This window comes from Plectropomus leopardus, chromosome 16, assembly GCF_026936395.1.
Source record: "Plectropomus leopardus strain MGB_pleo_1.0 chromosome 16, ASM2693639v1, whole genome shotgun sequence".
Lineage (NCBI taxonomy): Eukaryota > Metazoa > Chordata > Actinopteri > Perciformes > Serranidae > Plectropomus > Plectropomus leopardus.
The window spans coordinates 21,707,434-21,733,667 of NC_142191.1; the positions used below are offsets into that span (position 1 = coordinate 21,707,434).

General features: G+C 38.7%; 1 protein-coding gene across 1 annotated transcript in view; it reads left to right on the forward strand.

Moving 5' to 3' along the window:
- map3k5 (mitogen-activated protein kinase kinase kinase 5) overlaps positions 1 to 26,234 on the forward strand; it is an 86,935-nt gene that overhangs the window by 19,138 nt on the left and 41,563 nt on the right. Inside the window, exons 2-6 of the mRNA XM_042504109.2 lie at positions 6,545 to 6,684; positions 10,263 to 10,286; positions 16,911 to 17,104; positions 21,283 to 21,451; positions 23,919 to 24,025. Of these exons, the coding sequence (XP_042360043.1) occupies positions 6,545 to 6,684; positions 10,263 to 10,286; positions 16,911 to 17,104; positions 21,283 to 21,451; positions 23,919 to 24,025 (634 nt within the window). The remainder of the gene's footprint in view (positions 1 to 6,544; positions 6,685 to 10,262; positions 10,287 to 16,910; positions 17,105 to 21,282; positions 21,452 to 23,918; positions 24,026 to 26,234) is intronic.

Here is a 26,234-nt window from a genome sequence, read left to right on the forward strand (position 1 = left end):
CGCCAGTATTTTGTCATAAACCAAAATATTAAACAGTCTTCGATTTCCACCTGATGATGTAGCTTGATGAGAAGTCAGAGTATCACCAAAGTTACTAAGATTCTTCTTGAGGGGAGCATGAATGTCTGAATGAAATTTAACAGCAATCCACCCAGCCAATTTTGCAACATTTCACTCAAAACCACAAATGTCAACCTCATGATGGCACAAGAGGAAAAGTCAGGGGATCACCAAAGAATTAAGGGTTCATCCTTTGGGAACCCTGAATGTCTGTTTAAAATTTCATGACAATTCAACAAAAATTTCAGTCTGAAAAGAAGACACACCAACATCCATTGAGCTGTACCATATGGCTAAAAATGACTCAAACAATGACTCAACTATTAGTACTAATTGATTAATTTTCTAATCCCTTCGGATTTAAGTTTTCGGTAACTCTTTATGTTTGGGCACAAATAAGATCAGAACTAGCTGCCTGCACTGCAACTGCCTCTATGATTTAAAATAAAGAGTCTGTCTTTGCAGTAAAGCCAAACATCCTGTCGGGGAGATGAAGGATGAAAGTGGTACTGTATGACCACCACTGTATTCAGCTTTATATTAATGCCTGAGATCTGTTTTTCTTCTCTGGCTTTCTAATATTATTGTTCAGTGTTGTGCATGTCAACTGGAATGCACACTGACGACACCATACGCCAGTAGTCAAGTGCTGTCAGCTCTCAGGGGCTTTGTTCTGAGTACAAAGCACGTATGAGAGCTTATTGCTTCTCGCGAGTCTCCTGGCAGAACAAGATGCACTTGTGTCATGCCCTTGGTTTATTTTTTATATAAATATGTGTACACAGAGTAGGCAGTGTTCCTTATTAATCACCTCAGCCCTGCCCTGTGACTGCAAATCTTTTCCTTGACCCAGATGTATTCCTGAGACGCAGGTGAGGTTTTTCAGAGCAATGCAGAATCACCCGTCTCAAGTCTTGGGTGCATTTTAAAATCATGACTGCAACCTTTTTTCCTTTAGTCAGAAAATACAGCTGTGAGTTACACTGCTGGTTTTTAATGGCCTGTTTGCATTAAAATCCCGTCGAGATGTAAAATTGATGGGGTCTCCCGCTAGCAGAGAAATGAGACAAGCTTATCTTTTATTCATCAGCCAACCTGCGCTGTCTGGATGCTGACATTCACCACCTTGTGTGCATAAAGTAAGAGCTGTGGAGGAGCTAAACAGCTCTTTATTCTGTGTTTACTCTTAGGATTGTTTGCAGTACGGTTAGGCATGGTGTACAAAGTATTTCTCTACATAACGCCCAGTAAACGTTAGTAAGATAGTATGCAATTCACGTAAAAGTTTCATATATCCAGTGCAAGCCAGTCTTTTAATGACACAGGAGATGTCCGAACTTTCAAAGAAGGTCATGGGTGATTGTGGGGATATCATTAATACGAATGCGTCATAGATATGGAAGCAACAAGTGGTTGTTAAGCAGAGGTCAATGAGAGAGGATTTAAGTGTACATTCCCTCTCTGCCTTGTACGTCAAAGTGAAACGCAACATGTACTCAATCACAGAGCAGGCATCCTGATGTGAAGATGCTGGCTGCTCATCCGGAGAGCAAAAAACCCTCTTGAAATTCTGCATCAGTGCACAGAGCTGCAGAGCTTAAAATCCCTTATGTCCTGTCCTCTTCCTGCTTGGCTGTCAGGAACACGTGAGGCTGTTTTCTGAAGCTTGTGCGGAGGTGGGGGTTGATGATGAGGCCAGCAACAAGTACCTGCTTCCTGGCTGGATTTGCATGTGCTGATGATGAGTGCGGGGAGCTGCACGGCCCCTCATCACTGACAAAAGCCCTCCACTGCTGCGACCAGCCAGCTGCTGATAGACTTCTCTCTACAGTCTTGTGTTGGCACACAGCCACTGAATTTAAGTGGCTGTTAAATAATGAGCATCACATGGTTCCCTTGAGTAATTTCTTCTGATGTTTTTAAAGTCCTGATTGCATTGACTATGTGGTGATATGCAGTGATGGAATGTAACTAAGTACATTTACACAAGTACTTAAGTATGAGTTTGAGGTACTTGTACTTCAGTATTTTCTTTTCATTCCACTTTATATTTTCACTTCACTATATTTATCTGACAGCTTAAGTTATGTTACAAATTAAGATTTTTGCATAAAAACCTAAGAAGAGTTATAAATGTTATAAATTAAACCATCCAACAGTTTATATAAGCACAGTTGATACGATTAGTTGATTAATCAGTTGAGAGAAAACATTTTTTTAATGAGATTGGAATGTTTTTTGTATTTTTTTTCTGAAACTCAGGGTCTAAAGAAGGATTGAGGTTATTTAATGTTGTAAAGATTGAAAACTTGAGGCACGCCCAGTAACTCACCTGATAGGGCAGACAGGCTTCTTCCTGGCTGCAACAGCTGTGGGTTCGAATCCATCTCGCAGCTCTTAGCTGTCATCTCCTCTCTCTCCCTGTTCATAGTCACTATAGCTATCCTATCCAATTAAGGCAAAAGTAAAAAATTAAAGTAAAAATAGATATGTTGTAATTTTTTTGGGCCTACACAAGTAACATTTCCTTGACCAGATCATGCACTAACCATAATAAAAAGTACTATTAAGTGGATATGACCATTCTTTGAGCATCTGTTGTTTTTCTGAAATGAAACTTGCAGAAAACTGAGAAGCTTTCATGAGGGTGAGAAAATGTGGTCTCTTTGCACTTCCCATGCTTCCTAGCTGTTATATTGTTTCACTTTTTGTTTCATCTGTAGAGTGCAAAATGACCTGTAACACCTGATGTTTCACCAGTCCAAAACTAACCGTGACCGCTACGCAGAAGCAATCAGACACAACTGCACCACCAGCAAGTGTTCAGAAATGAGCAGCCTATCATCTGACCTGCTTGGAGTGTGAACAAATGCTTCCAGTAACTGAAGATGACTAAATATTTTAGTGCTTTCCACCAGCAGCAGACCACCAGCTCTTCTAATGGGCACTAGCTTTGAACGAACCATCAGGGGTAAAGGATTCGGTCGGCTGCATCAGAGCTTCTCATGTAATGTGTTTGTTGACACAAAGAGGTGGATAGTTGGAAACAGATGAAAAGCCAGGGTGCGGCGTTATCTCTTTGACTCTCTGAGCTCCTCTGTCATTACTGGAGCGCAGCCACGGGGCTGATGTGTTTTTGTTGTTATCAGTGTCTTGGGGCGACCTCAGGGACAGCGTGTACCACACCACTGCATGTGTGGGCTTCCATAACAATGTCCTGCTTATTCTACACGTTGATGAGTGCGTTTAGTGCCACTTACATATCATACATTCAAGAATTTAAGGATTTTATGCTGTTGGCAGGCTGGTGTGGTATTTGTATGTAATGGTTCAGTTCCCCAGCACACCATTAATGCGCTCTTGGGTAACAAGACCGTTTGTTATGCTGGTGTAAGCACATGGTTCAAGGCTGGGAACTCTCCACCCCCTCACCAGAAGCTGTAGTCCCTGCTGGCTTGAGTGACACTTGGTAATATTTACTCCCATTGACCTATTGATCCAGATCATAAGCTTGAGTCCAGCTAGAGTTGGTGTGGTATTGAGTGTGTTTGTGTTCTTAGATGGAGTTGAAATAGTGAGGGGTCAAACCACCTCACATCAAATCTTATTTTTCAAGAGTTTGAATCTATAGAATCTATAGCTGACAGCAGACTGCAGTAATAGCTGCTGTGAACACCACCTGTAATAACCTGAAGTGTGTATTACTGACACACACACACACGCACACACGCACACACGACATGGCTTTATATCTGCACATTAACCTTTGACCTGAGAGCCGTGTCTCTTTCCCAGAACAATAAAGATCAGTCGATGTTGGCTTAAATTGAAGTCAGATATCAAGTGTGTGTTATTTCTGTGATTACCTGATAAATTGGACAGTTGCACGTAGGCATAGGTTGATATAAAAATTTAATGTCATGATTATTCTGGCCGAAATATGATTCTGATTTACCATATTATACCAATAATCATTAAAATATCAAAACTCTTAGAATGGCAACAGATTGAATTATATTACCTTACCTTTTATTAAGAAACAAATATTTGTATCTCATTTAATTTCATTTACTTATTCACAAACAATGGAGAAAAAAAAAGCATGAAGAAAAAAAAGGTTCTGGAGAGGTTAGAAACCCAAATGGGCTTATAGAAATACCTCACCAAAGTTAATGCAATAAGTTACAAGTATTACAATAAATTACAATACTTTGTTGCAATCAATATACAATAGGGTTAACAAGAAACGACAGAAAGACAAATTATGATTGTGAGTGTATGTGCATATATGTGGGGGTGTACATGCAAGTGTGCATATGTGCATAAGTAGGACTCAGAGTAAGGACGCGCAGCCTTTTTACTGTACATCCTTTTTAGTGGAATACAAGCAACCTTTAAAACTATTTGAAATGGTGTCATATCTTTGAATATGGAAAATGCCAAAGCTTCATTAACATATTTTGCGTTTTTTGAGGCTTGTGCATTTGCAGCCTGTTTTTGCAAAGTCACTTCTGTTGTTGGTTGTCCAGTAGTGCATTATCTAAATCACAGGAGCTGCAATTTGTTTGATAAAGGTGAAATGTGTATCAGCATCCCAGTATAAATGAAGATTTGTGGGGCTCCAGAGATGCCCCAGCCTACAAATCATATTACAGATGTAAGGGAACATGCTTGGTTGTGGTACAGACCCCAGCAGAAAAACACATCATCATCATTTATATGCTTCTTAAAGTAAAAATGAAACGCAAAAATTACCATTTCCGCTAACATTACTCATATCACAATCACAAATCTGTCAGAAAAGGAGTCCACTACAATTGTTCATCCTCCTGTTTGCAAGTAATACAAAATGGTTTCTATTAAGTTAGGTATCATTTAGTCTAGAAATATATTCAACTTAAAATTGAATTAAACCAAGAAATTAACTTATACTCTACAATCACTGTAATTGATCCATAAAGTAATTGAAATTGTAAGCTTACTCATTAATTGACAGTTTCAACACTACACTAACTGTGCATGAGAAGCCTGTAAGTAGCATTACTGCTGTAGCAATGGCACACTTTATACCTGAGCTTATTCTAATGTGGACTTTGATGGATTATTGAACAGTCCTACTGGGCACAGGCACAGAGGCCCCTTTCAAGTTGATATGTACTGACCAGAAGAAGATACAAAAAGACATAAAGAGACATAAAAACACTGCACTGCTTCTGTGTAGGTCAGATGGCCTTTTGCATATCTGTGCTCAGGGACCCACTGTCTCATAATCCACCTGTGAATGTGGCTTGCTTAAAGTGTTTGACTTACTCAAGCAACAGCAGTTAAGTTTTTTTCATAGAAATGTGCCAATATTATTTGTGATGATGTTGTGATTTTGGGTTTTAGGGGAGAGCTTTGAGGCAGCTACATCAGGATAGTTTGGCATGAAAATATGTACACTTAAAGATTTTCTAAATAAGGCCAAAATATACACTATGTAACACATATAAGGCTTTTTTGGTTTTGTGCTGTTTTACATAGTTCTGACAAAGACCCTTATTTGTTGCAACATATATTTTAGACAATACTGTGCTGCCAGCATTGTGGCAACTGTTTGGGAACAACCCTTTCCTGTCTCCACATGACAATGCCCCTGTTCACAAAGCCAGGCCCATTAAAAAAAGTTGTGGTGTGGGAGACCTGCATGCACAAAGCTGACCTCAACCCCACCCAACACCTTTATGATAAACTGGGACACCAGCTGAGAGTCAGATCTTATCACGCTATATCAGTAGGCAACCTCTTCCTGCTGCCAGGTTCCAAAATCCTGTGTAAATCCTTAAACAGAAAGCAGAGGCTGATATAGCAGCAGAGAAATGTTCATGGTTTTGGAGTGACACACATGCGTGTAATGCTTGGGTGCCCAAATACCTGTGACAATTTATTTTATTTTATTTATTTACTTGTGAGTGCAAGTGCAATACAAAAACAACAACAAAAAGGAAACAGGCTAATGGATACATGGGGGTAGATGGATATCGGAATATGGACAAGACAAAACAAGATAAACTGATAACAAACATACAAAAGATAATCAGATATAATAGTATTTGCAGTTATTCATATGCAAACCAGTTTTACTAGGGGTTTTTATTATTATTGCTGTTGTTATTGTTATTATTGTTATTAGTAATACTAAATAAATAGATGGATAAATAAAGTTAAAAAATAATAAAGGATCATGAATAAATAATTATAGAGAGAAGAAGGAAAGTGGACTTGGCACCTCTAATCACCCTGCGATGTCCCACGAGGGCACTACAGCTCAGGCAGAGGTCAGTTAGGCTGGAATTGCTAATTCTCTCAGTTGCACTCACTGATTTTGCTGCTCCACGCTGCACCCGGACCCCATTCTGAATATATAATTTGTCTGTATTATGATTGGTCTTCAAAATCTGCACCGACACCTCACCAAACACCTGTCCCTGTCTCGTCCCATCAGACATCGCTGTGGTGGAGATGACGGACGCCTTCCGCCAGCCCTCGCTGTTCTACCACCTGGGAGTCAGAGAGAGCTTCAGCATGGCCAACAACATCATCCTGTACTGCGACACTAACTCTGACTCCCTCCAGTCTCTGCAGGTACAGTGAGCCGAAACCGGGACACAATCCTGCCCTCATTACTTTAACACGTGAAGCAGACAATCACTGTGGTGCACAAAGGTGGTGATTAAAAGCTATATTTAGGAGGAGTCAGTGGAAGGACGGGGGATTGGCATAAATGTAATTTGATGGCAGCAGCAGATAAATGCATCAAAGTATGCATGAAAGTGAGTGGTGGCCTCGTTTAGTTGTGGATGAGCAAAAAATTACGTCTCAGGGTGAAAATAGAGGTTGTGGGAAAAGACAGTTCTGTTCTTTTTTATTTCTTTAGATTTTTGTCTTCAGTGTTGTTTTTGTGCTCCTTACTTCAGAGATCAGCTGTCATTAAGTGTGTCTAGTGCTGTGATGCCTTTTTCTTTTTTCTGTATTATTTTACTTACTTTTATATTTAAGGAAAACTTAACCAATAAATTGATTATTTGTATGACAATTATTCACCCTGTTACATTACATTTGTAAAAAAAAAAATAAAAAAAATGCATGCTTCCGTGCTGAATGACAAATTCAAAAACAGAAAATTCTTGATGAATTGGTGTTGATGGGGGGTGGGTTTAAAAACAGTAATTTCAAAATATCTGTTTGCAAACTTTCACAAAATTCATGCATTAGATTACAAGTCTTATTTATCCAGTTGTATGTTTCCCAAATGCATTTTTACTAAACTGTTTCTACTTAAAACACCTAAGTATAAAATTGTCTCAAGCATGGACGAGTAATGCGAGCAGAGCTCAGTAGAAAGCATTTTCCCTGCATGCTACTTGTTTATGTCAAAGTATTTTAGATAGTACCGTTGTGTCGAAAATACATGTGTTTGTGAAGTACTGACCATACAACTGGATTGATGAGACTTGGATTATATGGCAAGAGTTGTGTGAGAGTTTGTGTTTTAATAAAGTTTTACTGTTGTTGAATGCAGACTCTTCTTACTCTAGTTCATTAAGAATTTTCTGAGTGTTTGGATTCTTTGTTTACTGTGGAGGCATGTGAGAAAAAACAGTTTTTATTCACCAGTTTAATGTTACATAGAGTGAGTAACTAATATACAAATAATCGTTTTGTGGCTGAAATGTTGCTTTTACTTAAGGATTAGGTAGTACTATTTAAACTCCACCAAGGAGGTTTTGTTTGTTAACTGGAAAATTCCAAAACATGTTACAGTTACAGATTTTTTGGTTTGGTGAGAAATTATGTCATGCCCAAAAGCAGGTGGACCTTGATCCAGGTATTGGTCCAGATTTTGAAGGGTTGCCCCTAAACAGTTCTGCACTTGAAGATACATATTCAGCTTCTGAATGTGTTCAGTTTTTTTAAATAAAAAATTGAGGGTACTTTGTACTCTTGGTTGAGGTGCTTAGCTGTGGTGATGATCATTACTCATGTTATCAAGTTGTTTTAGTGGAGGTGGACCACCTCCTGCAAAGACCATTGGAACCAACTTCATAAAAGATGACACACTGTTATGAAATAAATCATAACCCTCAAGGAAAAAAAGAGAATAGGCACATCTCTGTTATAGCAGACTGTAATGAACAGTAACACATATTTATTCACATTAAAATGTCAGTTTGTTGCTTTAACTGTGATCAAAAAATCTCACCCAGCCAGCTGAGTCAGGGGAATGACAACACTGCTCCTGTGTAGCAGACGAGGCGTAGTTCACACTGTCTGAGGCCAAGGCTGAACACATTTAAAAACTCCGTCTGTAGGCAACTTGTAGCAGAAGAACACTGAAAAGCCTTTATTGTAGGTAACAGCTGTAACCTCACTGAGCAGTCAGCGTAAAGTGTGATATAGCCTTCAGTGCTGATAAAACATAGAGGTTAAGATAAAGGTCATAAATGCAAAGTTCTGATTTATTATTTCTGCTATTTATGTTGTTAAAAATGCTTCAGACACCCTGCTCCTAATGGAAATGTTAAGACTTTTCTCTTCATGTGGTCTGACGTGGTGCCCGTCCGTCTGGCTGGGCGGTCTGCCGGCTGCTCCCCACCCTGCCTGTAAAGACCACTTTTCTCTGCTGGTTTCCTCTGGTCTCTATCGGGTCACTAAATTGTTTCAAAGGCTGCTGTTTGAATGTCATGAGTTAACTTTAAATAGCTCTTTTTTTTTTTTTAAACCCTTTTTAATACAGCAAGACCCAAAGAGATCGTTGTGTTCCAGGTGTACCTGTGGTGGTCATGCTTCTTTTCACTGAGAATAAAAGTGCTCTTTATTCATTTGGGAAATAAGGCTGCAGATGAAAGCCAACATGAGGAGAATGTCATTATTGATTCAGATTGTAACACACCCTAAAGGTTATCACGGCACTTACATGAAAAGATAATGGTGGTACTCATGTTGTGCAAACACCCATTATTGCCTTTTATTCCTCAGTGACAGGCAGATATTAGTTATGCTTTGTGGCAGGTAATGTTGGTGAGGTGGAATGACTGCTCTTCTTTTTTCTCCACTCATATGAGCATTATATCTAATGTGTTAAGAGAGAGAGGACTATGCCTGTGCCTAAAATGTTTTATACAAGTAGAGTATTTGGAGTTGCAGCTGGTTAGTCGGCTAGCTAAATAGCAAACGCTTGTCATGCCCCTTGGCGTCTTATAGAAATGCACAGGGCACCTTTAGTGCAGAGGTTGTCCATCAGGTGTCCCGGCACGCTTAGAAGTCTTAGAGGGAGATCCAGGGGGTCTCCAGAAAAATGGGGATTAGTTTATTTTCACTATTAAATTCACTTCATAAGTGAGCCCAATGTGAGTAGGAGTCATAAGAGTGACTATTTCAATGATACGTTTTACTTCTTCCACGATTATCTCCTCAACTGTAATTGACTACTATAGAGTTCTTGTCTAAATCATATCTAAAAACCACAATCTTTTCAGATGAAGGTCCCTGAAGTAAAATCTATTAATTAGGGGGTCTGAAACTTATTGTGTGTGTATCAATTTAGTCTTTGACACACACAGGTTAAGAACCTCTGCTTCAGCGCATCTATGCGATACACAGACAAGGGATCAACCGATATTGGTTTTCAGAGGCCCTGGAAATGAGACTAGGCTGGGTTAGTTCACTTTAAAAAAAAGCCTGCAATGAGTGCTTAAAAGACAGATAAAATAGATGCAAATTTTGCCGAATAAAGTCACATTCAAACCTACTACGTAGTCATTTTTTATTGACAAAAGGCCTATAGGCCTAACAGATATGGTAAATGCATTTCCTTCCTCATAGAACATTTGCAGAACCTTTATTATTGAAATCTATGTTGGTTACAGCTTTAGTCCACTTATTTTATTGGTGTATATCTTCCCTTTATGACACATTAATGGCATTGACTGGTACTACATAATGTGCGTTATAGTGTCAAAGACTTTGACAGAAACATTAGACTGATATTAAAGAAGCAGCTGTCTCAGTGAAATAAATGTTACAGTTTCAGGTGTGATGTATGAATTTTAGTGCAACTGATATGTGTGCTGTTGTTTTTATTCAGGGTCAAAACCAAAATTGGACCAAAGAGAAATGTCCTTGTGTAATCTCCAAATGTATTTTTTCTCTTCTTCTTTCAGGAGATAATTTGCCAGAAGAACACTGTAAGTACACAAAGCAATCTTATTTTTTCTTCCTCCCCTTTGCCTTTCACACATTACTCACCCATTGCTCACACATCACACATCTTATGTGGTGCAAAGAATATGTTTTTTGCAGCGTGCAGGGAGCAGAGTGTCTAACACCTTATGTTTCTCTCCTTGGTGTTGTAAAGGTTTTCTCTTTTGCAGCCCGCTTTTGCAAAGACGCTGTGATAAATGTTTGGCTCCACAGAAATGTAAAATGACAACATCTCTTCCATTTTCAAGATGTTTTTGTCTGACAGCTGTTTGATGAGTTACGGTGACTGCATGGACTCGTCTGTGTGATAAGGGAGAGCCATTTTGAGGATTTGACTTGCAAAAACTGCAGCATTCAAATGAGGTGCTACATTAAAGCTGAGGAAATCCTGTTCTTTACTGAGTCACATCATGTAGGTTTAAAATCTAAATTTGATTTAGATTTACCCACTGAAACATCATCATAACATCTGGTGTTTATATATATATATATATATATATATATATATATATATATACTTTTAATAAAGCCAATACACAGGTGTAATATATTTTTAGTTGAAACTGTGCACTGTTTTACACTGTTTTACTGTTTTTACTACTGGCTTTGTCTCTGGCTACAGTCCCTGACTAATGTTATATTTCATGAATATTTCATAATTTCATATCATATTCAATGTATGAATTACATACATGAACATTTTTAATTTTAATGTGGCTCTCCTGATCAAATAAAGGTTAAATAAAATAAAATAAAAATGAAAAGTTTTCTCCACCCAAATTAATATATATATATATATATATATATATATATATATATATATATATATATATATATAGATAGATAGATAGATAGATAGATAGATAGATTGACAGGTTCCTTGATTGATTACTACTTAATTCTACGTCAGTGGAAACATCTTTTTTTTAAATTAGTAACTATTAATCTAATATTTATTTCTCTCAGTTTTGGGCAGTTTATATTGAAAAAAAGACTCAGAAAATACTTTCAAAGTTTCCTCAAGTGGCTTGTTTTGTCCAAGTAAAAGTCCAAATTTCAAAATTATTGAATACAGCAATAAGGCAGCAAATCCTCTCATTTGAAAAGCTAGAAGCAACACATTTTTGCCGTTTTTGATTGATGATTAACTTTAACAGTTATTAACCTATCAAACTTTCTTCAATGAATTGGGTTTTGGTTTTTTTTAGGACTAATCGAGCGGTCGACTAATCAAGCGGTAGACTAATTCAGCGCCAGAACAAAGTGTGACTTAAGTAGAAGCAGCAGCCGACTGTTTGTTGTCCAGGAGTCCGTGTTCAGGACAGAGATGAAAGGCTTAGCTCTTCTAAGTGGCTTTTCAGAGAGGAAGGAGGCAGCTCTGTGCTCCATGAAACGTACTGATCTGTGACATGTACCGCATGAGGACAGCTGATTGTCACTCATGAGAGCGGGAGCTCAATGATCTCCCCAGTGTGCACTCCATGTCTTTGTTCTCTCTCTTTTTGCTTTCCATTAGAGTACTTCACTGCCCTCTGCGCTGGTGCATGTGCTCTTAACCTGCTGGTGAAAGTGCGCTTAAAGTGCAATATCAGCAGAATTTTGGTGTTTCTCATGTTTTCAATACATTCGATGGTTTTTAAGCTATTTTCTCTGCATTTCCCACAATTAACAATATTTGTACATCAGTTTAAATAAACTTACATTCCTATTGCAATGGAAGCACTAATCTGTCAGTTTAAAGTACATTTTGAATATTGTTTTAATCATATTCATACAAAAACAACAAAGGTCACAGGGAAATTCATTCAAAGTTCCCTAATCTGCAGATTTACTGCCCACAGATTGTGCACTTATATGCACAATCTGCCGGCAGTGGTACAAACTTTGTGTATAAAAAAGCGTTCTGGTTTTCGTTTTGTAGCTGGAATAGTATCGATCAATTACATTTGAGCAGGTTTTGGTGATGGGAAATGCATTAGCCAAAATGAGATTTTGGAATCCATCGGCTATCGTCTGAAGACAATTTGTCTTTTTATTAGTTTTTTCTAATTTATCTGCATTTAAATGTGGATATTTGTTTATAGAGATGAGGAAAATGTTGTCTAGACCTGTCTCAAGTGCTAATCAAACTGTAAATAATGAGCGGTGCACAGAAGAGGGAGTTTTGGCCGAAATATATGCTGGCTACACCAGATCATCCAAAATTTTGGCCCTTGCCCCCAGAGGCTTAAACGTCATCAGAACAACTGTTGGGCTGCGAGATTGAAAGCTTTCCAAACCAGATGAGAAAGACAAAAGGCTACCAAGATTACTCTCATCACTGATTAAGTTAAAGGCCCATATTGTAAGATGTCAGATTTCTGTGTCTTTTTTAATACACATCGGGGCTATATAATTACTGAAAAAATATCAAAACACTCAGTTCAAAGAGAAATGCACATTGTCTGAATTCAGAAAATGTGCCTTTGAACGAGCCATTGGGTATTGCGTGAAGTTGTGATGTCACAAATATAAACCATTTCAAACTGGAAATGTAAATATTCTAAATTGGGCCCTTAGTATTTCCTGTTTCCTATTCCTATTCCTATTTTTTACAGTGCATTGATATCAGCTGACAAAAATGAACATGCACTCAAACTGTTTTCCTGCAATGCAATTTCAGTGAAAAAGTTTCAAATATAGTAAGTTCCTCTTCAATGCTGTTAGTCATTTACCGGCCGGAGTGACAGTGCAGAGATGCTGAGAGCACAGATGTAGAAGAGGCGAAAACACTGACCAATCAGAGCAGACTGGGCTTTTTCGGGAGGGGGACTCAAAGAGACAGAGGTTAAGAACCTTTTCAGACAGAGGCTGATTATAGTTATACTCAGGCAGACAGTATGAGAAAAATAAAGTGGGTTTTTTTTTTGTTGTTGTTTTTTAACGTAAGCAGACTAGCAAAACCCCAAAGTGTAACTCTGACCTGCAAATGAGAATAATATGTGACTGTCAATAGGGGTTGACTGATATTGGTTTTTCAAGGCCGATACCAATTATTAGTACTTTATGAGACCGATAACAGATATTTGGAACCGATATGCATTTACAATAAAAATATTTCTGTTGAATTTAAAATTTGGAAATAAACTAATTTCAAAACAAAAGTTTGTCTAATTGCCTTCAAACAAATGTTTAATCAAAACTGAAATGTTCAACATCATATACAGCTAGATCCCAGTAACTTTTTTAAATAAAGTTCAGCGGGAAAACAATGACAAAGGTTTTACAGAGTAAAAGTTCCTCCCATGCTGACGCTTTGCATGTATTGCAGCCTGCCTTCCCTGGTGTTGGTTAAGTGTAATACGCACTTTTTCATTAATTAATTTTATTGGCAATCAAGTAAAAGGCCGATACAGATTATCGGCCAAATGGCAAATGTCGTCCCTGATAATATGCCAGGCTGATGATCTGTTGACCCCTAACCTTTAATGATTCGCCCCTTTGCTTTGTTAGAGACACTAGGTTACTACTCTAGCTAGTAACTGGGCACTCTAACACTTGCAGGTTAAATTAGGCCAGATAAATACACTCATTTCTTAAAAATGTTCTCTTGTGTTATTGCTTTTGGCCAGACTTAAAAAAAAAAGACATAATCCTCCAAAATCTTGAGATACTGACTTCTACCAGGGATTCACCTCAAAATTTAGATAAATCCTAAAGGGTGACTCTCCTGCTGTGCCTAGTTTCTGGTTGCTGAACAGAAGCATGTGCTGCTAATTGCATTTAACAAAGTGCATTTAACTACCCACCACAATAGTGGAAATCCAGGTAATTAGCCTCTGTTGGTGTATATCCATTTACTGTAATTACAAGTACATTGCTTCGTTTGTGTTGGTGTAAACGCACTGATTGTAGCAGATGGTTCAACCTGCAGCTCACAGGTTCTCTCAGCACTTTAGGCCTGAGTGGAGATCATATTAGTCATGACGACTTCCTCAGCAGGTTAATGACTGGTAGAACAGTCATATAGATGAAGTGCTCTCATCAAGTGATGGTCAGCTCTTTGTGCTTGTGTGAAGGTGAGTGAGTAGGCATGCAATCCTCCTGTAACTGAAAATGGACAGATGGACCATCGGCAAACCAGATGACTCACTCGCTGAGCAACTGACTCACTCTCCGGCACATTCACCAGATTCCCCTGTGAGCCGTCACTGTCCCACGTGTTTCACTCGCAGTTGAGGAACTTGTTACCTGTAAGCAACTGGCAGAGGTCAGCTTCAAATGACCTGGAGCCGCTCTGAAATATGCATCGGCCTGTGAAAACAAACCTGTCATGTGATCCCCACAAACACAGAGGAGCTAAATATAGCGTCAGGATTTTTCAACCTGTCTGGTTACACCTGACAGAAACAAGGGTTTATTTTTATAAGGCATGCACCGCCACTGCAGCAACTGGTGATGTCATGACCCGCTGTTGCACAGGAGGAAGTAGTTATCTACGGATGTCTTTCATTGCTTCAACACCACACCTTCCTTTCACTTCCTTTTTTTCTTTTTGGCAGTGAGAGCAGCAGCATTGTGTTTTTCTCAAAGAGGCTGCATGACAGAATATTAAAGCCGTCAGGATGCAGCTGGGTAGCGGCCCAACCGCCCTCAGACGCTCTCATGTTGTTTCACCACACATCTGACATTCTGGGAATAGCTCTCCTTGAAAAGACCTCGGCTGTTTCTTGAGGACGTCAATAGTGGATTTCCTGCCTCTCTCTCTCTCTCTCTCTCGCTCTCTCTCTCTCTCTCTGCCTACAAACACCGCACGCACGTGTTTTCTCATTGTTTATTCAGCAGTGGCAGGCCACAGCGACAGAAGCATCACAACCGCTGCTGGAGAATATTGTCAAGTTAAAACAAATAAAGACACAGAATACAGAAAATCCACCTTGAGACAAAACACAGATGTCAAGAATTAAAGCTAAGTAAATAAAGATGAACACTTTTAGTGCTACAACTGCAGCTCAAACTGAAACAGACATGAAACCAAATGCCACAGCTGCAGCAAATAACAGGGTAGAGCTTTGCACTTAGGCGAGCATCGAGAGACTGCTTCTGCTAGATTTTCATGAGCACCACGCTGCATGAAGAAGTGGAATGTGTAAGTGCACTGCTGTAAGTGTTTGCGGTTGCAAGAGAGCATCTCCTAATGGGACTGCCAGCTTTGAGGTAGATCTCTCCTCCTGGCTGCTGCTTGTTTAGACTGGTTCAGTGAAGACAACGCAACACAAACACTATTGTCTGTGTGGACAGATCAGCTGTCAAAACTGCCTCAGACAGGGGGAAACAGCTCAGACTTCCTCCAGGCAGTCTGCTTCCTCCCATATACAATGTAATCTTTTATTGTATAGTATCTATAAAACTGGTTGTAAAGCAGTGGTTCCCACATGGTCCAGCCATGGGGTCCAGATTTTCAGGAACACACTAGATAAATTACCACATATTCAATTTATTTCACAAAATGTAAACTACACCTGGACTTAAAACACAATCAAAGAAAACATATTGCAAGTTAAAATTCAGTTACTTAAAACTTAGTATATTAATAGCATTGCAATCAAATAAGTGCATATTTATTTCCTCAAGACCGGTGACAAAAACACTGCAAAGTCATAGCATGTTAGTAGGCCAAATAATACCAATGGGGGGGAGGAAATTCAGTGTACTTCAAATTAAGTGTGTGGTGTTGTTTTTTTGTTTTTTTTTACAAACTTGACATGTTTGTAAGTCAAAAAAACCCAACAAAAGAATCCCCACATGGTTCATTCACAAGCTGTTCTGGAGCTTTTGATTGAACCAGAAAATCACCCTCAGCAGATGAAGTTGCCCAATTGTAGATGCTCTTTTTGTTCTTCTCTTCTGCATCTCTTTGTAGTCATTGTGCATCTTTTTGTGGTTAGATTGCCCCTTTTGGTAGTTATTTTGTTTCTCTTTCCAGTTCCTCTTTATCTCTTTTTGTCCCTTAAAGTCTCTTTCTGGTCAAAACGTGTTAATTTGAGTTACATTTTGCAGGTGGAGGAGAGGGGGGACCCTGAAACTTGGGGCCCATGGGGCTGTGCTGTGCCCTGTAGGCCCACTCAATAACACATAACGTTCTTAAGTAGATGCAGTTTAAGTAGAAAACAGAAAGAGAACTGTCAGTTTTGAATTTTAAGCCACTATAGATGAGAAGTAGATAAAGTTCCCATAAAAGTGGGAATTTAGAGTAAACAATGACTACTGGTCAAGCTCTGCTGAGAAAGATGGTGTGACATAACTAAAAACTATAGAAGAGCTACTAAATGGATGTTGTGGTGAGGTGGTCTTATCAACCAAAATCATGTCAGTGTCAGCATAGTAAGATCCATAAAAAGAGAAGATTCTAATACAGATTTCACAAATAGCTACTGAATGTATTTTTATCCTTTTTGGGTCATGCTTCTTCTATTAATCACAATTTTTTTGGATTCTCCAAATGATACGCCCACATTTGGCTAAAGTATTGCTGATGACTTTTTCACTCCAAACCCACAGTGTTTTACAAAACGAGTCCTCTAATGCTTACTGTCGGCTGTTTTCCACTGTCTCTCTTGTATCAACAGACGTGCTCAGCCAACTACACCTTCATCCCGTACATGGTGACGCCCCACAACAAGGTGTACTGCTGTGAGAGCAGCCTGATGAAGGGCCTGACGGAGCTGATGCAGCCCAGCTTTGAGATGCTGCTGGGACCCATCTGCATGCCGCTGCTGGACCGTTTCATCCAGCTGCTTAAAGTGTCACAGGCAAACTCCCAGTAAGTACGCCAAAATGTAAAAGTGATAGTGGATGGACTAGACATCTGTGTGGGTTTTTTAAAATTTTATTGTAGCCTACTTTTCACGTAGGGATTTTTATCTGTTTTTATGCTTTTTTATTGATTATCTTTCAATAACTAAAATTAATATTTTATCAATTATAATTACAACCCTCCTAAACACATAGCCTACTATTGATCATCATGACCAACAGATGCTACATGAATAGGGATACTAAACAATTTAGGCTAAACATACTGTTTCTGAGGTAAGTATGCTATTGCTTTACAAATACAGAGACCAGTAACTACAAAGGCAGTGCCATTTAGAAAAATATAAAATAATTTTAAGGTTACTTCATTTCACAAAATAATTACTGTGGATGCTTCTGTATCGACACTATTGTTCTTCAAATCTTTATTATTCTGCTTCTTTCGTAGGTTTTTTGGCATCTTACTACTTCTGCATACTGCAATTTAAGCCATTCAGCTATCAAAGCATTCAGCTCGGTCAGGATATGGGTGCTATGACTTTTCACATTTCTACTATTTCTACTTCTTAAATTCTACTTTTTTCAACTTTTTTCCCAGGAGATCCCTTCCAGCTCCCATTTGCTGCAATGTTAATTTCTTTCTCATCAAGTTTGAGCAATACCCAGATGGAGGGACTTTTTGAAACTGGATTTTCTCAGTCATTTTTCACTTTATCCACACATTTGACATATCAATCTATTCAGAAACATCCCTTGGTGCTCAATGTCCCCATATTTTGACAACATAACTGAAAGTTATACCTGTAGGGTGTCTTTTATAAGCACTACTTCTCTGTCTTTTATCCATTCTGACCATTACTTGTCACTGTCAGACACACAGCTGCTGCAGGTCAGGCCTCCATCAGCTTTGTTTCTGTAGTATTACTGCTGCAACTGTCTCTGTCTTTATCTCTGTCTGTCTTTCTATCTGTCTCTCTGCATCTCTTTGTCTGTCTTTCTCTCTGTCTCTTTGTCTGTCTCTCTCTCTCTGTATCTGTCTGTCTCTCACTCTCCGTCTTTCTGTTTGTCTCTCTCTTTATCTCTCTGTCTCTTTTTCTGAATCTCTTTGTCTCTCTCTCTGTGTCTCTGTCTGTCTGTCTTTCTTTGTCTGTGTCTCTCTCTGTCTGTCTTTGTTTCTCTCTCTTTCACTCTTTCTCTGTGTCTCTCTGAATTAGTTCTACAACAACTAATTATTCTCCTGCTACTACTGTTACTACTACTACTGTTACTACTACCATTACTGCAAACACTAGTTGTGTATATACTCACATTATTATACTTATACTAATCTTACACCTGCATTTTCAGTTATATGATTTTGCATTTTCAGCTAAATATTTCTGCATTTTCAGCCATGGTTTTCAACTGATTTCAGCTATAAGCATCCACACACTTGTGCGCAGGAAATGCATTTTCTACTTTAAATTCTTCTTGTCAAAAAGCGAAGAAGGTAGTTAGCACTACTGCTAACGTTATTCTTCTGAGCAAGCATAAATCACAGTTAGTTGGAGTTTAGCTAGTTTAACATTAGCTGCTTTTTCCCTTTCATGACTAACGTTAGCCTACTGCCTCATGTGGAATAATGAATTGTGAATGAATAATGTTCATTTATCAAAATTGACATTTTCAATCACAGGCAAGAAGGCTAATTTAGTTGTAGCTGTAGCTATAAGGCTAGCCTAGCTAGCCTGTATCTCCCCTGCTTATCTAATGTTAGCTACCTTTTTTTTTCTTTCTCTCATTTTCAAGGAAAACAGAGTCTACATTTCTGTGGTGTAATAAGTTTGTACTGTATATGGTCAAATAAATGTCAAAGTCAGATTTTTGCCTCACTTTAAACTAAGTATGGACAGTTGTTACATTTTGGCTTTATAGGGCTGTTCAGAGGGTTATTTCCCCAACACAGTCATGAAATTGTTAATGACTGGAAGTTACTGTAAACCATTGAAGGAAACACTTTAAAACTAAAAGCAAAGCAATGGGTTAAAAGATGAGGAAGCAGAAGAAAAAAAGTCTATTTAAAGCTATTTCTGCTAACCATAAGTTCCCCTGAAGGTAATGTACTGTGACATCAATGTGCTGAAATGCCTTAAATTACTTAAGCAAAGGATATACGAAAAAACAATGGTTGTTTCATTGTATGAATGCAAGCTGAGATGTTGATTAATGAAGATAAGGAAGGAGTCATTTGTCATTAGTCTAATTTCTTTAAGTTCCTCTAGGGAAAGATTTACCCCCCTGGCGTTTGTGTTTTAGCAGCACCGTGACTGCCCCTCAGCAGAACGGGCCTTTTGTTTTTATTATCCCACTCTTCCTATTTTTACTTGCTGTAATTATTTTTATGTAGTACATCCTTCAACTTTGACTTGCGTGGTGATCTACTTTTTTTGAAGCATTTTACACTGCCTCAGTTGCCGGGGATGGGTAATATTTTAGGCTTTCCTGCCAACAGGCGAAGCAGCAGCCTGTTAGTTCTCGCTCAGCTCCAGGAATAGTGACTCAGGTTTTGCAGGCACAAAAGAGAAACGTGCACTTTGATGAAGCATTTGTCTCCTGGAAACCAATATGCATGATGTTAAACAGTGAGCACAGCAGAGATTTTCAGCTCTGGCATCTGAGTTGTATGCATTCTGTACATTGTGTGAAGCAGCATGACTACTATTTATAGTCACTATTTATAATACCAATTACAGATTAAATGTTTTCTGCTTTATGGCACTGAGACCTGTGCCATCTTTATTTATCTTTACTGCTTGCTGACGCCATATATTGGACTGACATTGGCTTTTTAAATGTCAATACTGCCTTGTTTCAATGCAATAGAGGTTTAATTTCATGTTAATTTAATTTCAGCCAGCTAACTCACATGCAACAGATTTATTATAGGAATAGAGCAAGTCATTATTTGTTATTTGGCATTTAACTTCATCAGTCCCTTCAAGTGTATACAAGGCAGAAGAGAGAGGGGAGGGACAATGATCTGCAGCAGAATAATCATCTGTACATGGATCTTTTAAAATGTTTTGTTACTCGTACAGAGTTTTAATACCAATACCAAAACTATAGCCTAGTTGATTTCAAGGGGATTAAGATATTTTTTTAAAATGAAAAACAGCAAAAAATGGTAAAATGTTAAGACAATCAGCCAACAGAAGTGAAAAAATTCATGCATGTATGTTTATGCTTGTCCATTCATCCATTTTCATCCGCTTATCCAGAGGCGGGCTGCGGGAGCAGCAGGCTGAGCTAAGTATTCCAGACGTCCCTCTCACAAACAGTGATATTCTCCGCTTCTCCTGGGACATTGTTAGGTTTTGAGATTTTTGTGGTTTTTAAGGCTGGGTGAGATATAGATTCCCTCTGGTGTGTTCTTGGTCTGCCCCAGGGCATCCTAATCAGATGTCCTACCAACTTTAAATGGCCCCTTTTTACTCTTTTACTTTATTCAAGGACAGGTTCAAGAGGTTTCAGAATACGTCAAGTCAATACGGTTCTATGGACATATTTCAGGTGGTTGTATTGATCAAAAGTTCAATATCCAGCCCTCTGATTAAAGCCATGTGGAGATGTAAATGAAGACCCAATAAATGACCATTTTAAATAAGCGTGATAGGCTGCTAACTTTTACATTGTAAAAGGGTTTCTATTCACAGTTTAGTGTGTATTCAAGCATATCAAAGAGCATGCCAGTGAAGAGAGCATTCAGTGTTGTTTTTGCAATTAACGCTGCTTTCAATTTATTGTCTTTGTTTTATGCCCACCTCCACAAAATCTAACGAAACTAAAATCTAATTTTAATTGTTTCACACTCCTTACTTTACTGGAAGTACACAATAATATTCAAACAACATTTAAGAGATACACGTGCCAAAAACCTAATTTAAGACAAGCTGAAAGTAGCTTGTTTCACTAGAGAATGATTTGAAATTATGTAAAACAGGAAATGAATTAAACCTCCAGTCATGTTAGAATTGCCCCCCAGGGAGATACTAAACTACCTAAAACAAGTGTATTAGCATGATTTTCAAAAAGGCATATAATTACATATTGTACCATCTTTAAATAACTGGAACTTTTTATTTCTTCATCATAAAGACATTACCTTCAAGTTTAACTCTTCTCTCTGATGTATTGTCTTCCCCACAGCCAGTATTTCCGTGAGACGATTCTGAATGAGATCCGTAAGGCTCGGGAGCTGTACACTGGCATGGAGCTGGCTGCCGAGCTGAGCCGCATCCAACAACGGCTGGACAACGTGGAGTGCCTTTCAGTCGACATCGTCATCAACCTGCTGCTGACATACAGGGACATCCAGGTACGCCTGCTCCATGTTGCAACCCAGCGTCAGCATATTGTTGTCATGTGTCAAATTAAGTTACCTACCATAGAATAAGTAAACAAATTATATCATTAGTGTACAAAATTCGTTATTGCCTCCATGTACTGGAGAGAAGCAATAACGAAAATTGTTATTGCCGCTGCTTTGCTCTTCACTCATAGCTTACTGCTTATATCGGGACAGCAGAACCATAGTGCCCATCCTCCAGTTCACCCCTGGTTAACACAGAGAGCTCTGTTCATACTGTTGCCATTGTTTTACTGCTGTTTATGGAGTTAGCACCGTTAGTTGCAAGCTCAACCACTTCGAAGTTGCTCACCATGTTCAGACGACTTATATCCCCTGAAATTCCCCTTCAGTATTATTGATGAAAGTGGTAATTATTTGTGTAATCTATTTGTAGTCCAAACATGCACATTCTCACTTGTCATGTCTCATTCGTTTAACAAATAGTTTAAAACCCAAGAATATATAAACCCTCACATTGGAGAAGCGGTAGAAACCTACCACAGTTATAACAAAACTGCTGCTAACTGATCAAGCTGACTAAACCTTTCAACTCTATAAAGCACTTTTTGAATTTTTGTCAGACTTAAGGTGCCCACAATAACATCTCAAACTAGAAAAGTGCATCAGTAGAGTGCAGATCTCCACCAGGCAGCCGCCTCAGCTGATCGCAGCTACTCTTGACAAATTATGTAACTCCAGCAGACGCGCCACAGTGCGTTTCAGAAGCCTCCCAGAAGCAAATTAAAATGCACGCCTTGTCTATTTTTGACGGAGCTGCAGCGCGGTGCAGAGAGCACATCATTTTCTTCTGCTAAGAGGCATTGTATGTGAAATATAGATACAATATGATTATGAGTAAGAACATATTTTTTATTACTGAAACACAGAGACAGATCCTTGATCCAAGCAGTTCGTAACTGTACCGTATTAACTTTGTCTGCAGTCTTCAGCGCAACAATGCAAGAAATAACAACAATGAACACAACTAAAACAAACAAAATAAGACACACTTTGATTAAGTAGCCTACTTACATATGGTAGCAGAAGCATAAAAATAAAGGATGAATGACCAAATGAACAAAATCTGTAAATCTACACAATTGGACAGGCAAATTGCTCTGCTACTGAAATGCTCCCGGTGTGTTATGACACCGTGCAGCGGAAAGAACCTTCTGGAGTCCTTACAGTAAAGATCGTGCTGAGGATAACAAAAACCACGACTAAATCATCTCTTATTTTACCTAACTTTAGTGGATCATAATGGATGTTAATTTTTGAGCCTTGACAGATGCCAAAATGGGGCCTGCAACAGACCAGGTACGGCTTGTTCTTTTTTGCCAAGCTGTTCTCCAGAAAACTTGCAAACCCTACCAGCCAGTTTAGACGAGTGAGGTGTCAATGACCATTTAAAACAGTCAATAAAACAGGTTTTTCAATAAAGATGAATCACAGCAACATGAGAGGTCCTTGAGCATACAGTCATAAATGTGCACACAAAATATTAGGCTGATTAGTCCAGTAGTTTGTGAGATTAACAGCAGATACACACATGCACACACTCGACCAAATGCAAGATCCCCTTCAGGTTTATGTCTGGGGAAGATTTTAATCTGCATTTGCAGGATGCACCTCTTCTCTGTTTTCAAAACTGGTCATAACCCTGATTTTACACCGCGAGAGCACGACTATTTAGAAAAGGACATGCAAAAACTTTGAGCCCAACATCCCAGAAAGTTTCTAGGATAAACTACGGGGGTTTATCAGACATTAGGCCAAGAACTGATACCCCTCTTAAGATCAAACAAATTGCCAACTAAGTACAGATGATCTGTGTGTGCTGCTTATGTCCCTGACCTTGGCAGACGAAGCCACTGTACAAACCTACTGTACAAGTTTGAGAGAGGTCACTACCTCAGCATTAATCCGTTGGCGTCATCCCTTTTACGAGTGGTGCTTTCTCAAATGGGGACCATGGCAGACTGCCTGTGGAGAGCTCTAGGCAAAGCTTTTGGTCTGCTTGTCTTAAATCTGCCGCTCTTTCCGCTCTTTAGTCTCTGCATTGCGATGGCACTCACCGTCCAGATCCTCCCACTCACCATAGGCAGTGCTCAGCCTCATGAATCATGCATTAGAACAACAAGCATTGAGGATGTGCTGAATTATTCAACATGCTTTGGGTATAGTGACTATGTAGGCAAGTAGCAGCAACAAAAATGTGATGAAGGGGCCACTCAATTATTGAAGTGCTTTTGGTGTTAAGCAGACAGTTGAGTCTCAGACAGAATAAATAAAAAGACATCAGAAACTGTCTCGCTTCAAAGCAGATTAATACCTTGGTGAGTTGGAGTGTATGTTTGGAGGACATCGGTGCAGAGATACAGTAGCCGGGGTAAAAGTGCAACAGGAGCTCATCAGTGTGTTCTTTATCGTCTAGGATTATGAGTCCATCGTGAAGCTGGTGGGGACTCTGGAGAAACTTCCGACCTTTGACCCCGTGGCTCATCCACATGTGAAGTTCCACTACGCCTTTGCACTGAATCGGTAAGATATGCCCAACAGACACAAACTCACAATGATGCACATATTCACTTTAATGGATGATTTTGATATTTAACTACTTTGATTGGTGTGTAGGTGCTGTGATCAATTTAGATTTTGTGTCTCTTGTCATGTAAGTGATGCGGTGTGACATATTGACAAAAGAGCATAAAAGGGTGAGGAAAAGGTTGTTTAAAGACATTTTTAACCAACAAATTACAAGGAAAGTGATGAGCGTACTGAGTTGACATGCAAACGTATAATTAATTTACGAATGTAAATAGTTCATTCTCACAGCATTCTTAACTCTTTAAAACTTGAGCAAATTGGCTTGATTTCTTCAAAAAACAAAAATTAACAACATGAAAAAAAAGAAAAAAGAAAAGTAAGCAAAAAAGAAAAAAGAAAAGTTAAAGTGAAAAATGAAAAACAAGGAAATGACTCCAAAAAAATTGTTTAAAAAATAGGATAATTCTGTAACACAATTTTAAAATATAATTATGATAATTATGAATATAGCCTTATGGTCATTTTTCCATAGCCTTTAAAAAAATAATTTTTCAAAATCTAATAATTTGTTGCAATATGCGAAACGTTTCTTACCAAGTTGCTCATTGCCTAAATCCACCTGTTTCAGAAAGAAAGCAAACCAACTTTCTCAAGTAAATAAAATACTTGTGAAAAGGCATCTGAATGAAGCACAAGAAAACGTATGTTGATCCAGGTTTCAAAAGGTTAAATAATGATAACAATAAGTTTATTTGAACTTAATTTGTATAGTACTGCTGTAAAAACAATATTTACATGGTGCTTTAACAAAAATAGAAATGAAACACACCAAAAACAGGGATACAAATAAAAACAGATTAAAACTTAAAACATAAGTTTGTGCTGAAAAATCAAAATCATCATCAAAGTCAAAAATCAAATCTAATCATCAATAGGAAAGGAGTCTATTGGGTTTTTTTTCAGTTTTTTCCACATTTAAAAAACCTACATGTACTCCCTTATTTCAGTGGAAAAAGGTTATTGTTGTTTCTTTGTAAGTGAACCTATAATAAGGAGGATGATTCAGGCTGAGGTGTCAGAACATCTCATTTACATTTGTCAACCAACCTGTGTTGGTTTTTAAACGGTGTCATACGCAGCTGCGGTAGAATTTTCTCAAACTCCAAATCACAAATTTTGAAGTTCGAAGCAGCTGCACATTCAGGTTAAGAGCTCCCAAGCAACAGTAGTGATATTATTAGCAGCATGTGTGCAGCTACTGTGCTCAGGAAAAAGACAGATGTACGACACAGAGAGGTTCTGACTGCCTGTTTCTCACCAGCTGCTTCTCTTGTAAACTTCCTGCGGTTTTCGCGGTGCGTCTGCCTCAAAGAGCAATAAGGCGTGCTGTTCTTTAATTTGGCAGCAATTGGAAAATGTTTTTGCATGGTGCCAAGATGCACGTGTGTTCTTCACTGTTGCTGCCTGGCCCATTACCAGGATGTGATATCGTGTTTGCGAGCACAAGGCAGCAAAACTGAGACATTTTGTGAGACGGATTCATGCAATAAGTGTTATTGACAGAAGACACTCCCTCTGTTTAGTTTAGAACAGGATGCCATGAGAAGAGACAAACAGCTGTGGGAGGTCTTTTGTATTAGCTTACCTATTCAGCAGAGTAGGATTTGTCAGCTGTGACTGTTATGTGATGTGTAGTGATGCTGTTGTAGTTGTTCATGGGGGCGTTTTGTTGCATTAGGTATAATTTATTGATTTTTTTTTCACACACCAAGCACTGTACAGGAGAAAACACAGAGTTTACATTTTCCCAAAAAAAGAACTTGAGTAAAATAATCCCACAAGACTAGTCCAAGGCACCTTCACTCCAAAACAAGGAGTATGACATAAAGCATTGGTATCTGCACGGTAGCACAGGTGCATAATATGTCAAACATATCTTGCGCACAACCCAGACAGAGAAATATGTAGCTCCTGAGACCTGACCAGCAGTTTTCAAGGATATATGGTTTTCTTAATTTTTCGCGTTTTTCGGTGTGTGTATGTGTACGCACCAAGCAAGCAACTCCCTTGGAATGAATACACGCCATCTTAGCATCTGGTATCTAGTTATTATTACATTTCTATGGTCTAAAGTCATCAACGTTGTCACTGGAGTCTGATTTTGGTCCAAGTTATGGGGCACAAGTACACACCTCTGATACCA